The sequence below is a fragment of the Hipposideros armiger genome, unplaced genomic scaffold (genome assembly GCF_001890085.2).
Source record: "Hipposideros armiger isolate ML-2016 unplaced genomic scaffold, ASM189008v1 scaffold_170, whole genome shotgun sequence".
Taxonomy (NCBI): Eukaryota; Metazoa; Chordata; class Mammalia; order Chiroptera; family Hipposideridae; genus Hipposideros; species Hipposideros armiger.
In genome coordinates, this window is record NW_017731520.1 from 2,393,500 (window position 1) to 2,408,032 (window position 14,533).

Genomic DNA, 14,533 nt, shown 5'->3' on the forward strand with positions numbered 1-14,533 from the left:
TTTTTTTTCCTCCCATAAAAATTGTTGAACTACTACTATAGGCAAGAAACATACACGCCGGGGTTAGATGTTGAACTGATGCTATACTTTTCTAGAAACAGCTTATGGAAGTCTTTTGTTGGTTTTGTTTTTCCACTATGAGGAGTTGCCCAGTTAAAACAAAGCCAGAACTCTTTAAATGAAACATATTTGAAAGGGGGCATCCACGTAGTGACCTACAGGTTATAACTTTAGTGGCCACATTATGCTATCAGGTTTATTCCTGAGCTTACAAAGCAGAAAACATCTAAACAATAATTTAAATCTTTGAGAGGTTATTAAATCTTATTTTTCATTTGTACTCACTCACAGCTTGCTCCTTTAGAGAGAGTGGTGGACAGGGAGCTGGGATAATATATTTTCCAGAGACACACACAAACTGACCCCAGGGGCAGGAAGTCTTGCCCATGTCACTTCGTTCACATTTTACTTCTGATCCATGCCCTGCCTTCTCCCCCAGAATCAAGTACGTAGTTGCTACTCAGAAAAAAAAAAAAATTGAAAAACAGTGTCAAAACCTGAGGCATACAGGTCTCTCTCAAATGCTGTTGATGTGACCATAAAAACTCAGCCTTCCTGCCGTGTTTCAGATGCTTCTCCCCAAGCGACAAGCAGTGCCGGCTGTTCTGCCACTTTTCAGGACATCAGTGGGCAGTCAGCGCGTAGCCCACCACAGTTACATTTCTAGGATGGCTCCAGGAAGTACAAGAGAAGCCTCTATGCAAAAAAATTAATTTAAAAACCAATAAGCTGATGGGATGGGTCACGAACATCCTGTCAGGCTCACTGACGAATTCTACATTAAAAATACATAAAAACTTGTCAAAGGAATGTTCCAAGTCCTTTAGAAACAGACTCAGGCTTTTGCGGGAAGTCACGGCTGCCACTTAGGAAGACTGTACTACCTCAATGGTGAGCTCGAGTTAAGAAAAAAGGCTGTATAAGCTTAAGAAGGAAAAGGAAAGCGTTTGTTTCAAGGTTATGGTTTCTAACTGGCTGAGTTCAGAAGCGAAACAAAACCAGACATGACGACAAGCCAATTCTGAACTGCAGGCTCCAGGGCTCAAGGCTGGTCTCTCTTTTAGCCTCAATTATCCTATTACAGGTGCCTAACGGGTACATTGGGTGGGCTTTTAAAAATTAAATGCATAAAGAGAATGAGCTGATATTTGTTCAGTTAATTTGGAAAAAAAGATTACACTCCGGAATACCCATTCAAATAATTAACTATGAGGACTTAGCATGAAATTAAAAAACAAAAAACAAAATCAAAACGATCAAAACTAGAGGTGGTGGATTCTTAGGGTGTTTCGAAAGGGAGACCCTCAGCCACTGTGTCACCCCACCCCTGGGCTGGTACATAAAGGGTGCCTGGGCTCCCACTGCAAGCATCAGAGCGTTTGCCTAGAAAAGGCCAGTATCTGGCAACTCCACAGTTAAGATGCTGGAACCTTCTCACTTCCTTGAGACCGGGGAGAGTGGATCAAACTCGTTACAACTAACATAATAACATAATGCACAAGGACTATTTCCCAGGGGGCGGGGGGATGTAAAAAAATGTCACACTCAATTTACTTTATAAATGATTAATTCTGACAAGAAAGGGTTTTATTTCCCCTCAGAACAATCACCGTCCTCCAACTTTCTGGGTAGCTATTGGTCTGCAGTCGCTAAGATCTACCTTCAGTGGAACTTGAGGAGACGGGAGGCCGTCTTTGCACATTGTCAGGACAGGGAGCTTACCCGTTAGAGCATGGTGTGAATCACCCTGCATTTGTGAGTCTGAATCCTCAACAGAATTAGCAGAGCTCATGACAAGGAGCACCCAGCATCCGCATCTCCAGGTGGACCTGTGGCTTTATCTGAGCAGCCCGGGGTGCAGGACATGAGCTGGGTGGGGCTGTCTGCTCCCCCAGGCAGTGTGGGGGTGGTTCTATTCCTGGAGGCGGGGGCTGAGACCCATCGGTAATGGAAATGATTGGATGGGACAGCCTGCGAGCAGCAGACATGCAGGCGCCCTGGTAGGAAGAGACCCAGGGGCGGCGCTGTGCTCAGAGACAGGTCACCTGTGCAGGAGGACCCCAGGGAGGCTGAAGGAGTGCCTTCCTGCCCCCATTCCTTACACCTGCCCCTTAAAAGGACTGGAGCCAGGAAGGGGAAAAACATTCCAAGCTGTCAAAGCAAGTAAGAGATATATTCCCGTGAAAGCTCAGGTTTAAAAATTCCCAATATTGAAAACACTTTCCCACTCTTTTGTGAATTGGACACTTTGACCTTTTGAGATAATCAGTCAAAATGCCACTGGCTGTCATGAATGATTTTGCAGTATTTTTGAGGAAGAGAAGTACTTTGAAACTGATCAGGGTTGCCTAACAGACAATAAGTCACTATTTTTGAGGAAAAAAACCAAAAAACCATGAACAATGGAATGTGAGTTCCTATTTGTTTTAGCGGGATTTTAAACTTCCCCTGAACACACGTTAATCCCTTTAACAAGTAACAACATTAAAACATTCACTGTTATCAATTTAACATATCGAAGTCCAAGGAATGGCAATTACCAGCCTTTTAATCTGTTACACAAGGTGATCTGAGATACTCAGAGCACAACACGTTTTTAAAAAATACTCATAGTATGTAATCAGGGAGCCAAGAAAAATCTCATTTAACTGCATTAAGATACATGATTACCAAATTGAGTGCTTTAAAAAAAATTGCCTTTTAAACAAAAATTGCATTTCTCATTTCATCTGGCATAAAGAGGAATCTGAACTACTAGTTCTTAGTTAAATAAAAGAAGAATCTGGAAAAACAATGAAATACTTTATATACAGAGGGTGCCAAAAAAAGTATATACCGTTTAAGAAAGGAAAAAGCTATTAAAATTGTTAATACTCAATATATACCAATAACAAGAGATGAATACCAGCCACGTTTGACTTCTGCAATTACAAGAGGTGCTCAAAGTGGTTGCCATCAGCGCCCAGACACTTCTGATGACGGTGAACTACTGCTTGAGCGACGTTGACCAAAATGCCCACTTGTCTACATTTTTTGGGCACCCCCAGTATATTAGAGGCTGGCTGTAAACACAGACTTAAGAATGTTTGTTCTCTTCTGGACCATGATTTTATTCAGTGTACTCTGGTAATTCCTGGTGGAAACTCTAATGTATCATGGTTTCTGGACTGACCTCTTTAAGTTGGAGTCTAAGTGCGCACAACTTGTCTAATGCCACTGTCACAAAGAACGCACTCACGCAAAGGCACAATGCAGGGACAGAACACACTGCCACAGGACCAGGGATTGAGATTTCACTGCAAATACAGCCATAGTCGATATTACAGACACACATTCCTATTTTCACATTGGTCACTTATTAATACTGAACATTACACTTTAACTTTCCCCAGTTACACGGTACAAGAAGCCTGTGAAGGCTTCCAGGAAATACCCATCAGCACCTACTATGCGTCCAGCAGCCAAAGAGAAGCTGGCCGGGGACCAGGAATCCACACTGTCGGAAGAATGGCATCACTGGGTCACACAGAGTCACGGTAGCTATGACCGGGAGCACTGAAAGAAAAGGTCCTTTGCTTGTTTCACAAGGTCCTACGTCAGTCTGGAATGGGAGCTGTGCGCTCACATCCCTGCCATCATCTCAGAGCCGTGACGTTCCCCCATCAGGCTGTGCCACCCTGTGGATTCTGTGGGGGTCCCCTTGCTGTGCCCCCTCATGGCGCATCAGCCCTTGTTCCGCATGCATCGCCTAGCTGAGGACACCTGTTTGCATTTCCTCCCATCAGGGTGACCAAATAGCGAGTCACACGGATGCTGAAACAATCTGGGACACCCCTCCCTGTTCCTCAGCTCAGAGAATTACAGACATAACTTAACATCTGAATTTATTCCTTAGAAAAATTAAATGCGGGCAACTGAAGCAGAAGGTGTGGCTGTAATTAGCAAGTGAAAACTATGGGAGAATTGTCTCTTCAATCCTGCTTCTACGATAATAGTGTTCACACGAGTCGGCTAAACCCTCGATACACAGGACAGGATGCAACCTAATTAATAAAGCCCTAGGACATCTCTTCAAATATATACATGTGTATATATGTATGTATGTGTGCATATACATATCTCATATATGTGTAGCTTATTACTGGTTAAAGTGAGTAAATGCTGTCATTAGGAAAATGAGACATAGATACAGAGGCATGCTGGGGTTAAATTTTAGTCCTTTGTGCTGACTGCATGTTGTGCATTTGCACTCAATCAGAATTAACGTGGATTTTGAGGGCAGATAAATCAGTAATTAACCTTTTTTTCCACAAAGGAGACCAGTGCCTTCAAAAGCTTCACTACAACTAATGATGTAATTTCGTGCAGGGGAGGAAAACAAATATATGTGGAAAATATATCTGCCCAAATGACTTCCTTCTAGAATTTAAAATTTCCTCAAACATTCCGCATAAAACAGGCTACACTTTCCTGTTGACGATAGTTGAGAAAATAGTAGAAGCCGCAGAAAAATTTCTTCGACACTTTCCAAATTTCTGAATAAAAACAAAGATCACATTTGTAGGCAAGGTAAGTTTCTAATTCTGATCTCTGAGACAAAACAAAAATTTCCTAAAACTTATTTCTGTCTTTTTGTATCATTCCACACCACCTAGATTATTATCATTGAACAATAATGTGGATGTCAAAGTTGAATTTTAAAGATACAGTAAATTCCTTTTTTTTTTATAATTACCTTCCACACATTTAAACTCTGTAGCATTTAACTCAAGGTGAAACCTTTTTTTTTTTTTTGAAAGAAGCATAGGCTTCTGTCTAATTCAAAGGTTGTAGCACAAATTTTCAACCAATAAAGTAAAAGTGATGACATTTATGAAATACTGTTAATATAAGGTCAAAAACAGAAGATACATCAATAAATATACTTCACCAAGTTACCAGTCGTCTAAATCTCCTGAGGTTTACTCTCCCTCCCTCGGACCCTCCTGGGCTGGGCTGTTACTTACTGTTTTAGGATCTGTGCTGGAGGGCTTGAAGTTCCTTTGAAAGTACCCTTATGAAAATTTAGAGCATAGCTTATTTTAGCACGGGCTCTCAGATCCAGAAGGACAATTGCGTGCATGGTTATGGACATAGTGCATAGCCTTTATTTCAAAACTTCTGGGGGGAACTTCTGATAATGAAATTTCAAGAGGATATGGTTATTTGCAAACAGCTGCTCTCGCTAGCAATGGTGTTATGCTTCAAAGATGACACCTGCTTCCCTGACAATAAGTCAGACATCATGAGATACAATAAACTTTTGAGCAGTTGGGCGCTCCCAAGAGCGTGCACAAGGCCAGGTGTGCAATGCGAACTGCCTATGTCACCATGCACTAAAGGAACCCCATGACGGAGAGAATGTTGGGTCAACCTCGTGAAAATCGCCAGGCGAAACAGTGCTTTTGAAGGATATGGATTCAGAGGCCAAGACCCCTGGCCCTTCCCCATGGACTCCCGATGAGAGGGTTTTCTGCCATTATCTTCTAATCGCCGGTGACTCCTCACGCCCACGAAGCCTTCACGCGGGAGACCAGGCCGATTGGAAAATAATGACAACCAACCAGTTTACCCAACAGGCTCACTTTACAGTTTCAGAAACATGGTACAGGTTGGTCACCAAATCATGCCATGAATGCAAGGGATGGGGACACATGCCAGGGAGCTGTTCCCCACAATTTTCAAGACGCCTCACCCTCCCAATCACATTCTTTGTCACAATGAGTGAAAACAGGAAGATTATTCCATCTGGAAAGTCACAGATGTCACAGCGGTAGAGAATAATTGCTTCTCTCTCTCTCTCTTTTTCTTGAACAGGGCAGGAGAGCACTCTTTCTGTAACCCACACTGCACAACATTTCAACAGGGTCTCTTTCAAAAGGAAAAGTGAACAAGTTTCCCAGAGTTGGCCTTATAAAAATCTAAGGAGATGGTTACATCCAAACCAGTGATCTCTCGATCTGAGTTATTTCAAATACTGATTTTTGTAAAATGAAGGGGGTGGAAAAAAAAATCCCAGCAGATAATTTGCATTTGCACACGCTGGACTGCAGAACCCACCACCGTTTCCCTAAACATGTAACTCAACTATAGGGGTTGTACCTTCGTAAGGTTCGTAATTCACAGTCACCCTTAGGCAGGTTTTGTTCTTTCCTTTCTCATCATTGCAAATTTTTCAACATTGCTCACCACAAACCACCGAAAATGATCATTTTCATTATTCTCTGCTTATTTTTCCAGGGAGCCAGGTGGTTTGGACGAAGAGTTCCCAGTACCGTTTGAAGAGCTGAGCCTTTAAAAACCTTCAATATCTTAAACACGTGGTTAGAAAAATGATAACGACTTAGAACTACCTAAGCTTATGTGCTTTAGGACGTCTTTTCAAAGGGAGGCTATAAATCAGTGTACATAAAATCAAAATAGTTAATATACATTTTTTTTTCCTGGCACTTTCGAGAAATCAGGCGTTAAACATAAAACATCTTATAAATTTATATAACAAAAATAAATGTTTCCATTTGAATCTCAGATAGATTACCGTAGGGCAGCAGGTAACTTAGGAAGTCCACACTGCTGGTGTGGCCGCCGAGATGTCAGAAACACATACACATCCCCAGTCCACAGCGCCTCAGGGACGGACGCCACGGACGCCGTCCATATGTGTATCCCAGCGTAGAGATTAAGGCTCTCCCTTCTAGAGGAATGAGATCTGGGCTAAAACAAGTATAGAGGGACTACAACATCCGTGGAAAATACTGCAAAGGTTCTGAAGAGTTTCAAATACTGGGGCGGGTGGGCAGCGGCGAGTGGGGGGCAGGTGGGAATGTTTTGATTACAAAAAATAAAAGCATCTAAAAGTGATTGCAGGTACTTTGGGGGGAAGCTGTTGACGTAACATGCCCAAATCAGAAGGCGTGAAAACCTAAGTCACTCCGGGGGACGCCCCAGAAGGCGATCGGTGAGCAAATGGCACCAGCATCTGGGGTTTCTCACCGTCTTAAAACACCTACCTGGCTGGTTAAGCCTTTTGGGAGAATTGCCTTGGAATGAACCGTCAGAATTGGGAAGAGTTCAAGGGGAGAGAGCAGACAGCCTCAGGGGAAGGCAGGAAGGGAGGCCTGGCTCTTCAGAATGGCAGTATTTTAGGCAGGTGGGGCTGTGGTTCTTGGCGGGAGCCGTTCTTCCCCTGCAGTTGGGACCTGTCCCGAGGGTGCGGGGCGTCATGGGGCTGATGTGCTTGGACATGGCCGTGCCCGACAGGCAGGGCACCCTGGGACACAGCCAGGTGCGTCCCTCACTGTCCCCGAGGCTGAGAAATGGTTCCGGCGTCCCCGCTATCCTCAGTTCATGAAAGCAGCATGTCAAGCATAGGAAGTACCGCTCCTGCTCGTCCGCGGAAGAGATGTGCCCCGGCCAGCCGGTCCTCGGCTGTTTGGGGCTGCTAGAGCCTGGTGACATCTCTGCATTGCTGCAAGTCCCCGATGCTCTCGTAGTCATTCTCCTTCGGGCCAGGGTGGCCGTTGGTTTCCAGGGTGGTCTTGTCTTCCTCTCTGTTCAGAGTCTGTATTGCTTCATAGTCAGGCTCCAGCCCCTCCTGGGGCCTCCCCGCCAGGGGAAATGGGATGATGCTGTTGGGAGTTTTCTCCAAGTCCTTAACGGTGGCATAGAGGTCGCTACAGGAGGAGGGGGACCTCTGAGCAGCTCCCGGGCTGGAGGTGCAGCTGGACTCGGGGACTTTCAGCGACTGTCCCCCGGACTGTCCAGGCTTGTGTACATATGAATACATGGCCGAGATCTAGAAAACAAAGGGTGAGTGGAATAAAGATGCTTCGAGCTTGATTTTGCCCTCCCCCTTTTAGTGACAAGATAGACACTCAGCACGATGGGCGTGGGTCCCTTTAAGGTTTCCCCCCCTAGTTTCCCCCACCCCTCGCTTTATTAAGATTTCGTTGACAAACAATATATATGAGTTTAAGGGGCACAACATGATGGTTTGATACACACATATCTTGTGACACAATTACCACAATAAGGTTAGACCTCTAGTACCATATGACCATTGTGTGTGTGTGTGTGTGTGTGTGTGTGTATTACATTGCACATATTATATGATAAATGACCTATGTATATGTACATAAAATCACATTGTCTTCATCCATTCATCCGTTGATGGACACTCAGGTCTTGTGAATAACACTGCAATGAATTGGGGGTGCAGATATCTCTTTGACATAGTGATTTCATCTCTTTCGGATATATGCGAAGAAGTTGGTTCTTTATCTGTCCTAATCCGGGAGAATATTGCTCGAGAACAATTATATACATTCTCTTCAGCTTTGGGAGCAGACCAGTCATATCAGCATAATTGCATGAAAACCCGGTTCTCTCCGGGTCTGCTGAGGGTGTGAGCAGAACAAAAGCCTGGGGTGCGCAGCCCAAGGGGCCCCCAGGACCTGACCACAGTGCCATGCTTCGATTTCTATATCAGAGGGACGTTTCACCTGAAAAAGGGTTCTCGTGCTTTGCAAAAAAGGCAGAAGACATGAATCAGACGAGTGATTCTCAAGATGTGGGCTTCGAATCAGGAGCAGTAAGGCCTGGAAATGTATGGGAAAGGCGAATTCTGAGGCCTGACCCCAGAACCACCAAGTCGGCGCTCTGGATTCGGACGCCCACAAACATGTGCGAACCACGGAACTAGACTGTCTGACCCATTCCTCTGGCCTCAGCGCGCAGAGCTGGAGTTCCTGGATCCTGGCTGGCCGTACACATAGGTTTGCAAGAATATCCTTTTCCATTTAAAAAAAAATTCATTGCATAACTGTGGGTTAAATAAACACTTACAGACAGGGCTAAGCTTTCTTTAGTGGGAAAATTGGTTCTCATTTGCATCCGGCCAACTCCAAAATGAAATCGGAGACAATTCTGGGAATGCTCTTCCCTATAGGAAAAGCAGGCCATTATCCAAGCACCCCTACTCAGCCTCACTAATCCATCCTGTGCCACCTCTAAGACAGAGAGCCATCTAATTTCCATTGGGAAGGATACAGTAGATTTACTGGTTAAGAGATTATTTGGGGGGAGGGGGCTGGTATTACTTTACGGCTAAAGCTATGGCTGGAAATAAGTAAAACATATCCTTCGTCACCTGTACTTATCTTTGCCATAGTGACTGATTTCTCCAAATACCCAGGAAATAAATGAACATACTTCCTGGCAGACGCTTGGCAAGTGTGGAGAGAGATTTTCCAGCTTCCATATTTCTCCAGCTGGCCTCACAAGCGTCTTAAGACCAGCCAGCCTCCTGCTAGCTGGTCATTTGCATGAGGACTTTTCACCACAGGCTAGGGGTGACTCACTGTTGTCAGGCTTTCACAAGCCAAAGCTTTAGAGTCACAGAAATTATCTTCTGGGAAACCCTGGCCGTGTGGCTCTGACCATCCTGAGGCATATTAAATTAACATTCTCACCTCAGAGGTTTTAATGGAAAAACGACTCTCAAAATGAAAAATGATCATTTCTTTGCAGTCAGGAAGAAGAACACAAATTGTCCTCTACTTTTTTGCAGGGAGGGACACACATACGGAACTTTTTATCCAAAAAGCAGTCCACGCCAAATACGTGGGCAGGTTATAAAGGGGTAGCTCAGAGTGGAGCCAGCATAATAGATATTCTATCTCACCCTCAGGCATAATGTCAGGAGGACAAACACACCTTTACCTGGATTGTAATAGCACGAGTCAGCCCCTCACCTCCACTTCTGTTCTCTTCACCTTCCTTCCCCAGGGTCCCTGCCATTAACGCCCCTCCCTGACTCTTTCTAAGTACTTCGGTCTTCTTGGCCTTCAAACTTTTTTTTTTTTAATTATAACCTATTTTAACTTGCAACTTAATATTATCTCTAGGCACGAACCTGACGCACAGAGGGGGTCATTGTAAATTTTAACTGTTGTAAAAACCGTATGAAGCCTTCAAGTCTTCTAATATTCCTTTTGAATATTTGTCTTCTGTGACTATTGCTTCTGCTTTGTATGTGGGTAGCTCTTCAAGCCCCCTTGCGATTTAGCTTTGCAATGGTTCTCTTTAAAACCTTTCGTTTTTATTACTCAGTCTGTAAAGCGCATGTATGTCCTCATAAGTGGTTCTCTTCCTTTCCCCCCGTGTCTCTTTGAATAATCAACCCTTTCCCCATCATTCGGTTAAACTCAGAGCACAGTCCTTAAGACCCAGGCTCACTTTCAGTCTGGACTGTCTAACATGATATTACATGACTAGAAAAATACATGTGGAAATCATTAAGTCTTCTCCCTAAAATGAATACTCGTAGATGTGCATCACAGCTCCTTACTCTACGTTCAAAATGGACAGCATAACTAGGTCTTAGTTTCAAAAGCCACAAATGAATGTAAGAAGGGAATTAAAAAATTCACATGGTCTTGGCTTATTTTCAACAGGATTAGTTTCCGGATCTCTTATAGCTCCTATTTTCTTATGCCCAGTGGGACAGATGCCCCAGGCCCGGGCAGGAGGGCGCTGCCAATCTCGTGAGGGGGGCCACAGGGAGATGGAGACAGGGGTGCAGGAAAGAAACTGCATGGATTTGGCTGCATCTGAGCACGGTGAGGAAAACGGGGTGTCAAGGGTGACCCCCAGGGTTTTGGTTTGTGCAGCGAGGTGACTTAGATGGCAGGTTCCGTCCCTGGGGCGGACCCCTGGAGGGTGGGTTACATCGCCCACGGGAAGCACTCCTGTTCCTTGGCCTTTCCGTGTGGGATTGTAGTGCCTGCATATTTCAATACTCAGGGCCCTCCGTAGGCGGTGACGCACTTGCATATGTACATCGTGTTTGTACATGGACACAGTTTACTGTGCTGGGGGTGCCAGGTAGAAGCTATTTGGAGCCAGCTATATTAAGGCACTCAGCTCTCCGTCTGAGCCTTGCTTGACATACTAACATACATCCTGCCTTCTACAGTTTTAAGGCTTCACTCGAGTTTGACCAGGGCACTTCCAGCCCCAGTATCTGGGAGAACGTACCACCCTTTCTTGTGGGCTGCTGCGCCCGGCCCAGCTCAGCCTGGAAGGGAACGTCCCCAAGTTCCCTGTTCCCTGCCTCCAGCATCCCCCGTGAGAAGTCCCGACCCCCGCCTGCTCCAATTGCCTGCATTTTCCAACCCACGATTAACTTCCTCCTTGTGTGGCCCTCCGGACGGCTGACTGAACTCCCGCGTGTAAATTTCTCTCTTCTCTCCTTCCCTCCCCTTCCTTTCGATTTTTCCTGGTCCTTCCCTACTCAGCTTCCTTTACTTAGCTGGCCTGTCCATACCGTCTTCTTGCCTGACCATCTCCCAGTCCCTCTCTCTGAGCCATTACAAAGCGAATGTCCCCGAACCCTGAGCGCCAGCATGTGCGCTTTTTCAGACACAGGGTCCCATGACGGTGCATGGATTCAAGAGAGATGCCTTATTCTTTCTTACAGGAGCTTTCCGGTTATTTAAAAAGCAACAAGACTCACCTCTTCTTCTGTGAGAGATGGGTCCTCTTCCCGGGACTTGTATGACAGTGAACTAAATCTCTGTAGAAAAACATAAACCGAAGGGAGGACGTCAAGATCCAGCCTTTCTTTTGTGTGTGTTTCGATGCATCTATCTATAGCAACGTTTTCAAATGACTTTTAGGGAAGAAATGATTTTCTACAAAGAAATTATGTGAGGCACTTGAGGAATAAACACACACACACAAATTTATTGTGTGATGGTTTTGGATACCCAGTTGTAGTAGAGAAATTTCTTCTAATTTTGTATTTGAATCTGTAGGTATAAATAAACCAAATAGTTACATAAACCACTGTTTCAATTCCTAATTGTCACGGAAGGATTGATCATCAGTGAAGGATTGATAATAAAAAAACAAACAAAAACATGGCGTATCTTTATCAAATGCCTGAATTTTGTCTACAGTTTGCATGAGCGATCAGGAGATTCTTAAGTCATCTGGAAACTTTTCACAGCTAAAGGAGAAATCGAGTCACATTTCTCAATGATTCTGGCTCCTGGTTCACTAGTTCTCTCTCTAAGGCATCTCCTGTCTAAATTAAATTCTTCCTGATTTCCATAAACATGTATCCTTTCAAACCCAGCCCTTCAGTTCCTCGATCTCCCCCTTCACGGATCTGGTCCTCACTGCTCTAGTCTGCACCCCAGATTTTCTCATACCCTAAACCACAGCTACTCCAGCACCCCAACTCGTTGCAACCCCCTTCAGGCCAGCACTCACCCATCATAATCCAGTTCTAACAATCCTCCAACCCCCTTTTCCAATGTCCGCTTCTCCTTGGTGTGTTTCCTTTGTGCTCTACTGAGCTTACTCTCCAGAGTCAGCATCATAATCACACTGTAAATACTCGACGCCCTGCCTGGTCCCTGGTGACCTCCACCCTCAAGTACAAAAGCTTCGAGTGCTTCAGGCAGTGTAAACTTGACATTCATTTTACTATCTTTGGTTATACACACGGCAAAAAATTAGGCTGCGTGTCTGTATTTTACGACTATATACCTGAACACTTTCATTGGTGCTCTCGACAGCTGATTTCATGGGTGATATAAAAAGCTGAAATGCCTCAGAGACCACGACAAAGAAGGACCTGCGTGCTGTAACCTATATATTCATAGCTAGGGCTCACCTTTTGACAGTGAACTCCAGACGTTTTTCTTAAGGCTTCCCATGACTGACTAACCCCTACTTGGCCTTTCTATCAAAACCTGAGAAGAGAACCTTGCTTTTTGCTGTGTAGAGAATAGAAATTAGGCCGGCCGAGTGGCTCAGTTGGTTTAGAGCTTGCTCAAGAGTACGAGCTCTGAGCAACAGGGTCGCTGGTTCCATTCCCAGCCCGAGCTGAGCTGCTGCTGAGCTGCCAACAGGTGGCAGGATGGCTCAGCTAAAAAAAAAAAAAGAGAGATACTAGAAATTAGATAACAGCTGCCTCAAGAAGACTGAGCCTCATTAAATCCCAAGGAAATAGGGACAACTGGAGACGTGAATGTCAAGCTACTGTGGCTCACGCATCAAGTTATCAGACGTACCCAGAAGGCTCAGGGATTGCAACTGCATTTTAGAGCTTTGCCAAAGAGAAGAGGTACAGGCTGTTGTTTAGAAATTGTCACCAAGTAAAATCTCTTTCTTGATTTATATAAAAGTATATACATAGCCAGACACAGCCATTGGCACCTGCGAGCCGGTTCCCTCTTGTCTGACCTTTGCTTTGACCTCTGGCATCTGGGGAGGCGACAGGCCACCTCGCCACTTGAGGTGGCAGCAAATGGCTTAATAAATGGCCCAGAGTCTAGTCTCTATCTAATTCCCCATCTTCAAAAGTGAGAACAACAACACTCGGCCCCAATCCGACATGATGTGAAGCCTGGAGAATGTCTAGGTAAGGTGCCAAGAGAGGGAGATTTTATAAACATACATTTCCAGTCTTTTACTACCTTCGGGGGCGAGAGGACAAGTCCAACACACCTTACATACACCGAAACCAGCTCTCTTCCTTCACGGAGCCTATGTGTGTATACGCTTCTTGGAAAAATGTGCCCAGAAAAGCCCCAGGAGTAGCCAGGTTCCTGCGGTGACACCCACCTTGTTGGTTTCACTGGTCCCCTCGGGGGCGCCGCCTTCCCCCGCCTTCCTCTCGTCCTGCAGGTTTTCATTCTCATCCAGGAGTTTCACGGGCACGGGCGGCGGGGCCTCCTCGTCCGGCTCCCGTGGCTTTCTAAGGACACTCTGTGTGTTCGCACTTGGCAGAGCCTTCTTGTTTCTGTCCACGGAGGCGTATTCAGCAAAGGTGGCTGTGCCCTCGGCTTGGGGCCCCGGAAGCTCTTTCAAAGCCGGAGTGGACTTGGGCCGGTTGCTGGGGCCCTTGCCCGGGGCCGCGGCTGGGGCCACCTCCTTAATTTCCGTCACGGTCTCATACAGGCAGTCCTCCACGATGTTGTCCTGGGAGGCGCTCTCCTTGAGCACTTCATACGGCCCTTCCATCCCCATCCCGGGGTCCCCGTCCACGCTGGTCGCACTGACCATCGTGTCCACCTCGCTGTCGGGAGGAATTCTCGGCAGCTCCCGGCCCTGAGGACACTTTGGCTTTCCCGTGCTGTCCTGGGAGTCCAGCAGGTCCGACGCCGAGGTCTGCACCTCCTCGTAGGGTTGCGTGCAGGTCACGGTGCTGTCTTCTGAGAGAACTAAAGTGGCAGAGGGTTAAAAAAGGACAAAGGCAATTCCTGAAATAGGCATCACAGTGACTCAGACAGCGCCAAGTTAACGTAAAGCAGCGGTTCTCAACCTGTGGGTCGCGACTCCTTTGGGGGTCGAACGACCCTTTCACAGGGGTCGCCTAAGACCATCGGAAAACAAAAAGATATTTACATTACGATTCATAACA

At 45.7% G+C, this 14,533-nt stretch overlaps 1 protein-coding gene across 2 annotated transcripts in view; it reads right to left on the reverse strand.

Moving 5' to 3' along the window:
• PAG1 (phosphoprotein membrane anchor with glycosphingolipid microdomains 1) overlaps window positions 1-14,533 on the reverse strand; it is a 43,535-nt gene that overhangs the window by 12,817 nt on the left and 16,185 nt on the right. The window contains exons 3-5 of one of the 2 annotated variants that reach the window (XR_002125117.1): window positions 13,735-14,333; window positions 11,615-11,674; window positions 7,110-7,894 (exon numbers count right to left, since the gene is read on the reverse strand). Coding sequence is in view for 1 of the 2 variants with exons in the window: in XM_019651970.1 (XP_019507515.1) it covers window positions 7,541-7,894; window positions 11,615-11,674; window positions 13,735-14,333 (1,013 nt within the window). In the remaining variant the exon portion in view is untranslated. Of the gene's footprint in view, window positions 1-3,041; window positions 7,895-11,614; window positions 11,675-13,734; window positions 14,334-14,533 lie in introns of those variants that run through there. The other variant, XM_019651970.1, reaches the window with a different exon arrangement.